This window comes from Trachemys scripta, chromosome 9, assembly GCF_013100865.1.
Source record: "Trachemys scripta elegans isolate TJP31775 chromosome 9, CAS_Tse_1.0, whole genome shotgun sequence".
Lineage (NCBI taxonomy): Eukaryota > Metazoa > Chordata > Testudines > Emydidae > Trachemys > Trachemys scripta.
This window is the reverse complement of record NC_048306.1, coordinates 50013596-50028454: the sequence shown is the minus strand read 5'-3', so window position 1 is coordinate 50028454 and position 14859 is coordinate 50013596. Positions and strand designations below refer to the sequence as shown.

The 14859-nt window shown below is 45.5% G+C and overlaps 1 protein-coding gene across 5 annotated transcripts in view; it reads left to right on the top strand.

Moving 5' to 3' along the window:
- Positions 1-2509: 2509 nt before the first annotated feature.
- Positions 2510-14859, top strand: part of RYK (receptor like tyrosine kinase) — a 104680-nt gene continuing 92330 nt past the window's right edge. For 2 of the 5 annotated variants that reach the window (XM_034780759.1, XM_034780757.1), the window contains exon 1: positions 2512-2875. In XM_034780759.1, coding sequence (XP_034636650.1) covers positions 2611-2875 — 265 coding nt within the window. In that variant the 5' untranslated portion in view covers positions 2512-2610. Of the gene's footprint in view, positions 2876-14859 lie in introns of all 5 variants that reach the window. The other 3 variants (XM_034780761.1, XM_034780760.1, XM_034780762.1) reach the window with 2 other exon arrangements.

Below are 14859 nucleotides of genomic sequence, written 5' to 3'. Positions count from 1 at the left end.
GCAGGTTGAAACTGAACTGAGCAAGACAGAGGTGATGCTGGTGGGCAGCGGAAAGCATGTTGAAAGAGTTTGAAGCCATTGTGTAGATTTCTTTGGTTGAAAGTACACTGCCACAATTGGTCAATTCAGTCCATAGGCTGAAGACCATGGTTGACAACTTCTCTCCTTTAGCTGACTGAAACTTTGTATGATAAGGGTAAAGCTCATGTGTGCAGAAGCCAGAACTTCCTTGGGCGCTGGTCTGAGTCTGTGGAATGAAGTCACCCAGGGCCTAAGGGCCATCACAAACCTCACCACCTTCTCTTCCAACTGCGTTGACCTTGCTTTCTCTAACATAAATACATAGCAACATGTGTTCTGTCACATCCAGGCCATGAGCAGCCATGCCTCACACTTGGAGCCAAAGTCTGCAGGCATGAGATGGGAGTCAAAAGTCAGATGGGTCGGGATACTGGGATGGCAGAAGCAGAAGATCAGACCCACGAGGCGGGAACAAGAGTGAGACTGGGTTAGGTACTAGGGGGTCAGGGTCAGGAGACAAACTGGAGATCAGGAGCCATGAGTCAGATGTTGGAATCACGCCAGGTCGGAATGCCAGGCGATCAAGCCGGGGAAGCAAGAGTGTGTAGCAAGAAGCACAAGGCACACAGGCTGGAGTAGGGTAGAGCCCAGTTGTTCAGACAGCCTCCTGCTGCCGGCTTGAGTAGGGCTAGCAGGCCAATCAGTTGCTCTGGGACTCCACCAATCAGACCTCAAGGGCAGAGTCTCTCACTGGGCAGGGCTTTGTGGGTTTCAGGTAAGCTATTGCCAGCAGGCTGCTATGTGGAGGATTGGAACGTGTCTGCTCCCTTGTGCATCTGGATTTGAGACCCCTGTGGGTGGGGACGTATGAAAGGAAACCAACAACCCTATCAACCAAGAAACTCCACTGTATGCACTTCTCCCCTGGGGTGAGAACGAGAGAACAAACAACACTTGACAGACGTTAGTCATCTTGCTTAATGTATGACAAGCAGGTGCTCAGAAACAATGGTGGTGAATGTGGTATAAGAATCTATATAGAATTGATGTGCAGGGGACATAAGCTCTTAAGAGGAAGGTTGGTACAAGTGTTTCAGGAATGGGATGTGCCAACCATTTCATGGAGGCTATAGGTAGAGCAGGACTTGCCAACAGCAGTGCCCAAGGAAAAGAAAGGAAGAGGCAAAGCTGACCTAAGGCAAGTAGGAACCCATGGGCCTGGTCCTATGGTCTCACCCCCGCCCTGTGGCCATGTTCCTCATACGTAGTGACAGTGATGGGAAGGCTCCCCTTCTTTCAGGAACAGCAGAGGTCCCTTCCCCGCTTCAGAGCTGGTAGAAAAGGAATCCCCCCAGTACTTACTCCAGCAGCCAGTGTGATCCACATGGGAGGACTGAGCTAGGCCAGCTGCATCCTTTTTCTCCCATACCATACTGAGTTCCCTGCTAGGCACCCCAGAACAGTCGGTCTTGGAGTTAACACCCTAAGTGGATTATGCATGGGACAGTTCCTCTCTGAGTTATTGTTCTACTCTCTTTGCAGAATCAAGCAGATATGTATGACTGCATCAGTTATACTTTGGTCCCATTTTCAAGCTTTTTTATCCACCCATGAAGGCTAAAAACTTTTTTTTTTAAATGAAAGGTGAGATTCTGGTATGACTATATGACTCCAAGAGCTAGGACCCTAGCCATGGGCCTATAGTGCCTATGCCTTAGTGGGGCCCTGGGAAAAGATAAAGGGAATTGAGCAGGAAGGGAAGATGGTATGCCAAGAGGAAAGATAGAAAGGAGTAGTATGAAGGAAATTGTGTGGAAAAGAGGGGGAGGGGAGGGAGTATGGGCTAATGGGGGTAGGGTGACCAGATAGTAGAGTGGCTCTCAAACTTTTTTACTGGTGACCCCTTTCACATAGCAAGTTTTTGAGAGTGACCCCCCCCCTTATAAATTAAAAACACTTTACATATATATATATTTAACACCATTATAAATGCTGGAGGCAAAGTGGGATTTGGGGTGGAGGTTGACAGCTAGCGACCCCCCCCATGTAATAACCTTGCGACCTCCTGAGGGGTCCTGACCCCCAGTTTGAGAACTCCTGAGATAACAAGTGTGAAAAATCAGGATGGGTGGGGGAGTAGCCACCTATATAAGACAAATTCCCAAATAGTGGTGCTGTGCCTATAAAATCAGGACATCTGGTCACCCTAAATGGGGTGAATATGGACTGGGGCACAATGCTGGGACATGGGACATATTAATGGGTAATGGAGGGGTCATTTGAGGAGGGGCCAGGGGGCGGGACCAAGAAGTGATAGAAGGAACGGGGCGTGGCTAATGCGCATGCCCGGCGCGGTGTGACGCATGCGCAGCATTAGCGAAGAGGGTGGGCGTTGCGTGCGGGCCCTCGGGAGCGGAGGAGGTGGCGCGCGCGCGAGTGGTGGGCGGTGCGTCGGTCGGTCAGAGCCCGGCCCGGGGGGCGGGGCCTGCGGCGGGAGCGGAGCGAGCGGCCCGGCGGGAGATCGAGCATGAGCGGCGGGGAGGGCTGCGGCGTGTGAGGGGCCGGGCGGGGTCCGCTCCCTGAGGAGCGATGGGGCCCGGCAGTCGGGGCAGGGGCCGCGGGGCAGAGGTTGCGGGGCGGCCCTGGGGCGGCGGGGGCCGTGCACTGCCCGGCGGCCCCGCGGCTCGGTGGCGGGCCCCGCGTCGCCATCTCCTGCCGCTGCTCTTGCTGCTCCTGCTGGCCGCGGGGGCCGAGAGCCAGGCGAGCCCCAGCTCCGACCCGCTCGGCGTGGGCTCCCCCGCAGGCCCCGGCCTCAGCCTGTACATGAGCGAGGAGGAGGTGCGCAGGCTGATCGGTAAGTGCGTCGGGCCGGGAGGCCCCGGTCTCGGGGAGGGCGAGTGGGGGGTGGCCGGACGTCGAGGGGGAGGCAGGTGTCGAGGTCAGCGGTCGGGGGGCTCCCCCGGCGCCCGCCCAGTGCGTGGTTAGGTGCGCGCAGAGGTAGGGTCTTGCTGTGTGTGGAGGTGGCGGGGCCCCGCTGTGTGCGCGCGGATGTGTAGGGGGGGCGAGGGGCTCCCGGGGCCCCTCTGTGTGGGGAGTCAGGAGAGGGGTTGCCGTAGGCTTAGCTGCCCAGGGTCTGTTTGGAGGGGCACAGGGCCCATTGTGGTGGTGGAAGGTTCCCAACTTCAGCTGTGCAGGATGTAATGTTGCTGGAACAGGGTAAAACCAAAAACAGGGAGTTGAGGCCCAAGGTTTTATTGAGAGGGCATTGAGGAGACCTGACAGTAATTGGGAAAGTGTGTGAAAGGAATCTCAACTTCCAGGCAGTTTCATAATCACTACACAAATAAGTAGGAGGATTTCTGCACCATGGTACAACTTGCTTTCCTCTGATAGGGCATATCACAAATTATTTTACTACATTTTTATTTTTGCTGTTCCTCTGTGTGAGGTAGAGGTTTGGTTTTAGTAAGGGTTCATCTTAAATTTTGGCATTTCAGACCTTGGTTTGATTTTTTTTTTATGGTTGGAGCCTAACAAAAGATATGTATAAGCTTCTAAAATGGTTTGGGGTTTTTAGGAGGTGGCTGGCATGTGGCTTAGTGGAAAAAGAACTTTTTACAGTGCAGGCTTTAAAACAGTGATTCTCAAACTTTTGTATTGGTGGCCCATTTTACACAGAAAGTCTCTGAGTGTGACCTCCCTCCCTTATAAATTAAAACCACCTTTAAATATATTTAACACCATTATAAATGCTAGAGGCAAAGCGGGGTTTGGAGTGGAGGATGACAGCTCGTGACCCCCCCCACATAATAACCTCACGACCCCCTGAGGGATCCCAACTCCCAGTTTGAGAACCTCTGCTTTAAAACATTATTTGCATAGAAGTTATAAAATAGAAATGACTCAAACTAATCAAGCACTGGGAGTACATAGTTAATTTTGGAGCTGATGGGCCCTGAGGGTGGATAGATATGTAAACATTTTTTCCCCTGCGGCTTGCTCCGCAGTTAATTTTTTGTTGTCTTAACGTTTTTACATTGGTTGTACTTATTACTGTATGGCTGCTTTATTAAATATACAGGATTAAAAGGGTCAGATGACTCTTGTATATTTTGTAAGCTTCCCTGTGTAATTTTTCTTGCTTATAAGCCCTACTAATCATGGACATGTGAGTCTAGCACAGCAGGGGTGGGCAAACCACGGCCCCGGGGGCTGCATCTGGCTCTCCAGACGGTTTAATCCAGCCCTCAAGCTCCTGCTGAGGAGCGGGGTCCGGGGCTTGCCCCACTCCTGACGCGGAGCAGGATCAGGGATTTGCCCCGCTCCACATGGCTCCCAGAAGCAGTGGCATGTCCCCCCTCTGGCTCCTACACAAAGGGGCAGCCAGGGGGCTCTGCAAGCTGCCCCCGCCCCAAGTGCTGCCCCCACAGCTCCCATTGGCCGGCAGCCGTGGCCAGTGGGAGCTTCGGGGGCAGCGCCTGCGGACAGGGCAGTGTGCAGAGCCGCCTGGCTGCACCACCATGTAGGAGCCGGAGGGAGGACATGCCGCTGCTTCTGGGAGCTGTTTTAGGTAAGCGCCACCCGGAGCCTGACCCCCTGACCCCCTCCCGTGCTCTGACCCCCTGACCCCCTCCCGTGCTCTGACCCCCTGCCCCAGCCCTGATCCCCCTCCTGCTCTCTGAACCCCTCTGTCCTAGCCTAGAGCAGCCTCCTGCACCCCCAATGCCTCAGCCCAGAGCCTGCACCCCCAGCCGGAGCCCTCATCATTTGCCCCTCACCCCAACCCAGAGCCCCCTCCTGCACCCTGAACTCCTCATTTCTGGCGCCACCCCAGAGTCCGCACCCCAACCCCCAATTTCATAAGCATTCATGCACTGCCATACAATTTCTATACCCAGATGTGGCCCCTTGGGCCAAAAATTTTGCCCACCCCTGGTCTAGCATTTGAAATGTATATTAGGGCTTGTCTACACTGGCAATTTACAGCGCTGAAACTTTCTCGCTCGTGTGTGAAAAAACATCCTCCTGAGCGCAGCAAGTTTCAGCGCTGTAAATTGCCAGTGTAGACAGTGTACCAGTGCTGGGAGCTGCGCCCTTTGTGGAGGTGTTTTTTTGGCGCTCTAGCGTTGCCAGTGTAGACTAGCCCTTAGAAACCTGGTCAAACTGTCATGGACTAAACACAATTTTCCCCCCACCCCCCCAATGGAACTACATGCAGGTGTCCTCCATAGATAATCCAGAACTGGAAGTGTATCTTTTATGAGTGATGTATTGCCAGTATTGTTAAGTAATTTATTATTCAAGGCTGGGGTTCTCAAACTTCATTGCACTGCGACACTCTTCTGTCAACAAAAATTACTATATAACCCCAGGAGGGGGGACCAAAGCCGAACCCACTGCCACAGGCGGGTGAGGGCCAAAGCCCGAGCCTCACCATTCCGGGCGGGGGGTGGTGGTGCGCAAAGCTGAAGCCCAAGGGCTTCAGTCCCGAGCAGGGGGCCTGAGCCCCACCACCCAGGGCTGAAGCTCTTGAGCTTTGCCTTTGACCCTGAGTGGAGAGGCTCTGTCTTCAGCCCGGGCCCCAGCAAGCCTAAGCCAGCCCTGGTGATCTCATTTAAATGGGGTCGTGACCCACGTTGCGGTCCCGACCCATAGTTTGAAAACTGCTGCTCAAGACAGTATCTCTAGCTGTTTTGCTTCTGTAACTTTGATGAATCCAAAAGATCTGAACAGCTTCAGTGACACCATATTTTCGGGTAATTGCGAGTCAGTAAGCCTGGAGACATGCTGACAGTTCTCTCTGGTAGAGTTTCCTCTAGTTCCATAAAGCTTATTTTATGTGTTTGGAGTTAGATATTGTGTAAACAGTTTGTGATTTTTAAAGAAGGTTACTATGTGATGTAATTATTTCTCTTGATGTTGCTTACTTCCAGAATGAAATTATGGCATGTACAGCTGAGATTTTGGCTCATGTAAAGCATGTAGTATAGACATACCTAAACCTGGCATACTAAGACTTTGACTACACTGGCAGAGTGGTTACATTGCTTACCTTACAACAGTGCAGCTGCAGGAGCACAGCCATGCCCTTGTAAGATGTACAGTATAGACATAGCCTTAGTCATCTTTCCTACAGAAGAATATTGGAAGGAACAGATGTATTTGTTTTTAAATGTAAAGAATGTGAACAAAACTAGTGACTACTTAGCTCTTCAGTGTTGCAGTGCCTGAATTGTCATTTTAACTATAAATGTTGGTTGATACAAGATTGTTACATGACTTGTAGCGTGCATAAAGCAGTAAAAAAAGCACTCCAGTTTTCTTACTTTTTTTTAAGTTTCTACATGTGGAAAAAATGATTCAGTTGACCGTTAGAACTGTCATTCAGTGTAGCTAGGAAAATTAACTCATTTGCTAGGTAGATTTGCCATATATTGCTGTATTGATGAATCTGCCATTATAACCAAGTAACACTGTCTTATTTTACCGTTAGCCTTATTACTCAATTGTTTTTAGAAACTATCTTGCTATGAATAGATGTTTCTCCTGATAACTTGAAGGACTTTAGGGAAATGGTACTAGCCTCAGATATAATACATGGCTCTTACAGACTGAATTTTCATCAATTTCAAAGTTCTTTGCAGAGGAAGGCAAGTATCATTATTTCCAATTTAAGAAGTGGGAAAAGTGAGGCATAGAAGTGAAGTGACTTGCCCAGGGTCACTTGTGTCTATCTACATTCTCGGACTATATGCTAGGTGGGGGCTAGTAGCACCACCTCTTAAATTTGCTTGACCCATTTCATTATAAAACCTGTTTTCAGTTGTTTATAACTTTGCCAAACTTTAACTGTTTATGCTGAAATTTTCCATGCCAGGTGTCTGCTTCAGGCTGAACTGTTTTAGCCATTTCCAAGAATAAGGCTAGGAAAAAATGTTGTTTGACTCATTAAAAAATTTCTGGTGACCTTTGACAAGCTTGTGAACCCTATGTGTTTGGAGTAGGGACTCGAAATTGGGATGGCCTTTGTATCATGATGTGGCAAAAAGCATCCCAATGAAAATCTCCTCCAAATTTAGCAATGTTGAAAACCTTTGAAAATTCCCAGTTTCTACATGCTCAGTAGAGACTTAAGTAGCTAAATTCCCTGAAGATTCTGTCCACATTGGGCATGCTTCAGAGAAAGATTGGATGAAGGGAGTAATGAGATGGGCTAGGCAAGGAGTTGGAATATTCTCACTCCTCTTTTACACGTGGGAAACAGAGACATAGAGCGATTAGGGCAAAAAAGCCACTGATTTGGAGTACCCGAACTGAGATGCCTAAGACCGGGTGTTTCAGAGTACTTAACATTATATAACACGATGTTCAAAGCACAGCTCCCATTGATTTCAGTTGCAGATGTGAGTGCTTGGCATTTCTGCAAATCAGATGCAAGGTCTGAAATCAAGCATCTAGAAAAACGAACACACAGTTAATGACCACCTACGAAAAGTTTGGTTCAAGTGACTTGCCCAGCATATAGGAACTCTGTGGCAGAGGCAGGGATAGAATCCAAATTCCCAGGGCCGCATTTAATTGCATTAACTACCAGATCATACTTTCTCTTCATGCAATCCCTTGCCTCATTCACTCCACACACTCCAATTTCTGCAACAAATGAAGCAGGGGTCCTGCAAACAATACCCCACTACAATACAATGAATTCAGTGAACCCTGATTCATCCCCAGAGCACAGGGTGCATTGATTTAAATAATCGACTTTAACTAAAAAGTACACATGCAAAAAAAATTTTTCTGAAAAAATGTGGTTCTCATTGGTTGGTAACCATTAGAACCTGTTGATTTGCGACTAAATATAGCGTTTACACTAAACTAGTGCTGATTTTTGCTAATTGAGAGGCTACATTGTGTATGTATGTGTTTATATACATACGCATTTATTTGAGCAATTGTAAATCTTACATTTATTCAGGTTAATTTTTACATTTTTACTATGTTAGAAATGATGAATGATGCGTTTCGTATTTACTAGATTAGTTTTTTTACTTGCTGTTTGTGTCAATTGAATTCCATCCAAATAAAGCTTAATTGCATAAAAACAGCATTTTAAATTTTTTTCTGTTAAATAAAATTCCCTTAAATGTGATGGGATACATACAAAAGTTTATCAATATTTTATCAAAACATGTTTTGTATTTAAAACTGATTTATTTAACGCAGATGCAGTGAGTGAGGTAATATCTTTTACTGGAAATGTTATCTGTAGTTAGTGACCTTGTCCTTTAAGATTTTAGAACTAGTGGATCTCATCTTCTAGTTAAGGGGTAGACAAGCTATGGCACGTGTGCCAAAGGCGGCACATGAGCTGATTTTCAGTGGCACTCACACTGCCTGGGTCCTGGCCACTGGTCCGGGGGGCTCTGCATTTTAATTTAATTTTAAATGAAGCTTCTTAAACATTTTAAAAATATTTTTACTTTACGTACAACAATAGTTTAGTTGTATATTATAGACTTATAGAAAGAGACCTTCTAAAAACGTTAAAATGTATTACTGGCACGTGAAACCTTAAATTAATTAGAGTGAATAAATGAAGACTCGGCACACCGCTTCTGAAAGGTTGCTGACCCCTGTTCTAGTTCTTATTCATGGATTGGCAGAAGAAAACAAACTTTCTTGCTTTTTCAACTCCCAATTGGTTTCTTAACTTTGAACTAGTTGGATAAAGTGAAATGAAGAAAATATTCTCTTTACCTACAGAAGAGGCTACTGCTGTCAAAAACTAGCCAGCTCCCTCCTCCTCACAGCGCCTCCCGTCTGCCGGGAGCCCCGCTGATCAACTCCTTACCCTCCCTCCCAGCACCTCCTGCCCGCTGCATTCAGCTATTTCACGGTATGCAGGAGGCTGTGTGAGGAAGGGGGAGGAGTTGATCGGCAAGGCTCTTGGCGGACTATTATGACAGTGAGGTGACCATGCCGATGTTTAAGATGTGCAATAAGACACTTGTACTGACACACCAACATTGGATGAAGTGAAGCGAACTGTTTGCAATTGAAAAATGGATGTGCAGCCGGTACTGATGACATACTGCTGGAGCTGCTGAAATGCATTATTGACCCTGTAGTGGAATCACTTCTGGCCATTTTTTTTTTTTTTTTAATTTTTTTTTGCCTGGTGTGGAACTGGAACCTTGCAAAGCCAAAACAGTATTGTGATCTCACTTTATAAGGGTAAGGGACTGCGCAGCGAATGTAAGAGCTACAGGTCAATCTTGTTGTTTGCGCCAGGGAACGTGTTTGCGTATGTTCTGCTGGTGCGTTTGGAGCTCCTGCTACATCAGAAGCATCACCCCTAACAGTCAGGCTTTACAAGGAACAGGTCCTGATTAGACGCCATTTTGGACCTTCGCTTGTTGTTGGAGATACACCGCAAGTTCAAGAAGCCCCTATATGTAATGTATGTGTATCTTAAGGCTGTGTTTGATTCAATTGATCAAGTCACGCTATGGAAGGCCTTAAAGGGCGTAGGTCCCAACCACTGTGTTGGACTCTATTAGTGAGCTGCATTATGGAACCACTGCCCGTGTACATCTTGAGAATTGGATGTTGGCACCTTTCAAATCGGTGTCTGGTGTCAGGCAGGACTGTGTCTTGGCCTCTGCACTCTTTTGTTGGGCAGTGGATTTCATAATGCAGTATTCTGTAAGATCCATAGGTATTAAAGTCAGTGATCTCTCACCACTCAGATCTTGACTATGCTGATGACGTTCTTCTAGTACAGAGCCACAACAGGTTTTGTGAGGCACTCCTCCAAATGGAGGAGTCAGTCAAGGTTGGTCTCCATGTTTTGTGATCAAAGACAAAGCTGCCAAACCTAGAATCAGGTCCACCCGTGACTCCAATCTCTTTGAATAATGAAACTGTTTAAGCAGTCTCCAGCTTTTGGTATTTGGGTTCTATACTCACCAGTTTCTCCAACTCTCATATGGGGGTTCTTCACCGAATTGGCATCACAGCGTCTGCCATAGGTCGTTTACAGCGAATATGGTGTCAGCATCATCTTGGCATGACAACTAAGTTCTGGGTCTATTCGAGCTGTATTATCTCTATACTGCTGTACAGTTGTGAAAGATGGACACAACGCCGCTCAGACTGGGCAAAGCTGGAGGCTTTCCACACAAAATGCCAACATTATATATTGAGCATAAAGTGAAAAGACATTATTTGTAACGCAGATGTTTATGGGTTCTCTGGTCTACAGACTACTGGGGCCATTGCCTGCAGACCGTGTCTTACGCTTTTCAGCCATGTTGCCAGAATGCCGCAAGACGTTCCGGTGAATGCCATTCTCTGGGTGGCTTGTAACATCCGGGATAAAATTCCACCAACCAAGGGATGGAGGCGGCCCAGAGGCAGACCTCCACACATGGGTGCATCTAGTCTGTCCAACGTTGGACTCTTGGCCTGTCAAGCCCTTGCAGCGGCACAGGAGCGGACCAAATGCCGAACAATCGCTATGACTAACCTTTTGGCTAAGCGTTGAAGAAGGTGTATCTATTTCTTGATCCTGAGGCAGGAAAGTAAGGGGCAGGAAGATAGGATGCATCCTATCTTCATTTTTCAGTACTCTTCCGGAACCACGACACTTGTAGAGTAAAGCAGCAAAGTAGCCTGAGGCATTGTTAGGCCTTCTCTTTTTTGTGGAATCCTATTAAATTTATATTTTAATCTTAAATAAAATCTTTTAATTTGAAAATTGTTCTCAGAAGCAGAGTTTACTTGCATCTTACAGGAAGACACAAGATTCCTTACATTTTCTAAATGGGAATTATCTTCTGACCATCTCCTCAGCCAGCCATGCACCCTCCTAACTTGAAAGATCTTCACTCTCCCTGCAGACCCAGGGAAGAAGAATTAGCAAGTAGGCAGGGGAAGGGGCTGTTCACTCCCATTTATTACAGAGCCAAGAAAAAGGGGAAGCAATTGGAAACTGGTGAACAACTACTCTTCATTTCTGTGAGGGTCATGAGGCCTTTTGGATCCCTACAGTCTGTTCCTCCACAGAAAGGCTTGCTGTGGAATGGCAGAGCTCTGCTCTGTGACTGCAGCAAACACTCGCCAGTGTGGAAAATCCCATTTCCAGTGGTGAGTGGAACTTTCGAGCTCTGTCTAGTAGACACTGTTGATGAAGGGGAGCCTATTAGTGAGAATTCATGACCAGCTCCCTGCTGAGAATCCCCTTCCCAAGCTGCTAGGAAGCTGGGTTTCCTACCAGAGCATATTATTTGATCTTTGAGGCTGTGTTCCATAGGAAATGAAAATCCAACAGTTAATCCAGAAGCTAAAAGCATAAAGCCATCAACTTGCACATTTGCATTCCTTTGTCCTGATGTTGATGTTAATGATTACTGTCTTAATTTAAATGTCTTGCACATTGTCCACAGTAAACATTCTTTTTAGATGTATAGCAGATCTTCTACAGAGGCTCTCAGTATTACTTATATAGGACGAAACACTTAGGCTTTTAACACCAAACTTATTATGAATCTCTTCACCACTGGCATTGGGGCACATTCCACCAAATCTGTGGCAGCATCCTTGCATGTTTTAATAACTCTAGCTTGGTGATATGTAAAGCGGTACCTGGCACTCTGTTCCCATTCTTATCTGATGTTATTTCCTTATCTGACTGGGAGAATTGTTACTGTTTGGCTGAGATTCTTCAGACCCACCCCTCTCTTTGGCAAGGCTAGGGAAGAGGCTTGGTGGAAAGAGCCAGGGATGAAGCATATAGGCTAGCAGTTCTCAAACTGTGGGTCAGGACCCCAAAGTGGCTCTCAACCCTGTTCTAATGGGGTCGCGAGGGCTGGATTAGACTTGCTGGAGCCTTCTGAGGGGGTCAGCCCTGGGTGATGGAGCTGAGGTTACAAACCCCCTGCCTGGGGCTGAAGCCCTTGGGCTTCGGCTTTGGCCCCCCACCCAGGGTGGTGGGGCTCAGGCTTCGGTCACCTGTCCTAGGGCCATGTAGTAATTTTTGTTGTCAGAAGTGGGTCATGGTGCAATGAAGTTTGAGAACCGCTGATACAGGCAGATAGGGGAATAAGAAACTTCAGGAAGGTGTGTGTAAGATTCCTTACGTTTTGGGTAAAGGACTGTTTGTAGGCCCTGGAGTTGATGGTGTTTGTCAGTGTGGGAGATTTCCACTGAGGAGGGAAGACCTTGAACTGATTTGGTGAAAGCAGTTCAAAAAGTTGCCTAGTAAAAATGAAAGTGTGGGTTTGAAGCCTGGCTTATTGTTTACTTTGTCCAAACCTAGGTCTTCCATAGAAAAGAGACTTCCTCTTATCCTCTCTCACCCCCATCCCCTCTTCTCCTTTGCATCTAAGGGAGGAGGTTGCATAGAGCTGGGGAAAAGATTGTGGTCCAGGGAGATCAAGGACTTGGGTTCTTTTTTTTTTCATTTGAACATTTGTTTACCCTGGAGAAGGTACTTTAAGATTTGGCCACAGTGCCAACCCAAACTAACTACCCAACTGTTGAAGGGAAGCTGAGGTATGGCCAGCAGAGAAACTGACATGATTCTCTTGACTAGGTAAAACACTGACAAAGGGCAGCATATTTGTTAGTCACTATTGTAATCTTTATAGTTGGTATTCTCACTGAGATGTAAAATTTCATCTTACGCATTTCACAGACAGCCTTAACTCTGCCCCCACAAGACAATATATGAACAAGAATTCATAAGAATATCTTGTGGGGTCAGAATCGATGTTGTGTTGAAATGTGTAAGGTGAAGTTTTAAAGCTGAATGTACATTATCTGAATGTGCAAACTGTATTATATTCCTGATTTTGAAGTATTACCATAGATTCATAGATTCATAGATTATAGGACTGGAAGGGACCTCGAGAGGTCATCGAGTCCAGTCCCCTGCCCGCATGGCTTTGAAAGTGAATATTGAAACCATACTTTAATTATTGCAATATACATAGTTTCTATAACAGGAACATTAGACCCTCATCTGAATTGATACCTTCTATTTAAATTTACTTAAATTTAAAGGTAAAAATAGCATCTTCTGATAGTTGCCCTGCAATGATTTGAAGCCTGTTGTTTGTTTAGGGAATGAAATTCACCTGTTGTTAATTTTTCTTTTAGAGCAGATTTTTTTATTCATGTTGCGGACCAGAGCACCTTCTTTAATGACTAAAAAAGTCTCATTTTCTCATGCTAACTGAAGTTTCTTTTTTTATTGTTTTTAAAAACTTTTTAAGGGGTTGAAGCTAGACTGCATTTACACAAGAGGCACTTGAAAAGAGGTGTTTTGTTACTCTTCTAGAGTAACATGATCCAGTTTTGTAGTGAACACAAGGCTCTCCAGCATCCTCCGTGATTGGGAATGAAAACCTTGCCTCCCCTTTTTGTCGGAACTTCTTCAGAATGTTTTGTTATGTTAAAAACTTTAAAGAATGATCTTGTTTCTATGGTGCTGCCTAAATTTACCTTTTTATGTGCTCTTAATTTAATTTATTCTTACTGGCATACGTCCAACAGTGGGGGCACAAAGATATGTACATTGTTAACGTGATTTAGGGGTTGTCTGGGCAAGGGAAAGGTTTCTTTTGCTTAAAATGAAAAGCAAAAAAAGTAGGCCTTATTGTTTTAGCGTGGGTCGGTTTAGATTAGTCAGGTCCAAGTAATGAGAAACTAGATCCTGCAGCCTTGAGCACTCTCTGCATATGGACCTGTTTAAGGATCCTTGCCAAAGCAAAACTACAGCTTAATTTTTAGAATTCGTTTGTTTTAGTTGATATCTAATATACTGTTTAAAACAATTGAAACATTCCCGCAACCCAGCTTGCATTTGCTCATCTGACGTTTCTGCACTATAACATTTTTTGGATATTGCATTTAGGTTTTGCTGCTTTGCATACAGAATTCAGTGCTGGACTTCTCATTTTCCCATGTTATTTTTAAATGCTGATCTGTCCACCTGCCTCACCTAAAACCATCTGTTTCCTTTCTTTTCTTCATTCCACATATAATATACACTGTTATTTACTAACTTAGGGCCTGATTATTGAAGTTCTAAGCATCCTCACATTCCCTTGACTTAAAGGTGAGGTTCAGTGCTCAGCATATGAGGAGGAACTTGGCACCTTGCAGAATCAGGTTTCCAAATGACTTTTGTAATGTTGGTTAACATCACCTACTGTAGCAGTGCTTATTTGGTAAGTTTTCGGATTGACAATTGAATAAAATCATATTTAAGTTAAAATTTGGTTATGCCTGTTTAGTATTATTGAAAAAGCTTAATGTTTGTTTCCTGTTGTCCCCCTCAGTCTACTTTGCTTGATTGGTTTATTACCTTTGCTGGAGTTATGTTTGAACAAAGATCAGAAAATTTAAGAAATTCTGTAGTTTGAGATTCAGAGGGTAGATTGGGCAAGTTTGCTGTGGTTTGCTTAAACTGGAAGCTGCATCTACTTGAGGCCTAGTCTCCACATGGAAATTGTACTGATTTGACTAAATTGTTTTCTAAATTCTTATAAACTAATTTGTGCTCACAATAGAGGGAGTTACTGAAGTAACAAAATCACTTTGGAACTGAGGTAGTTATGTTGGTGTGTGTACGTAAGCTCTGTGTCTACATACAACTCCAAAAAGTATCTGAGACATGACCTGTTCCCATTCAGTTAGCTATTAACACTGAAGCCAAATGACACATTAAACCTCAAGAATTGTTAACCTCAGAAAAGAAGGGCAGTTATGTTAAAATCTGCACAAATCACTATGTGTATTTCCTGTTGCTGTCACAAGTAGACAAAACTTAGA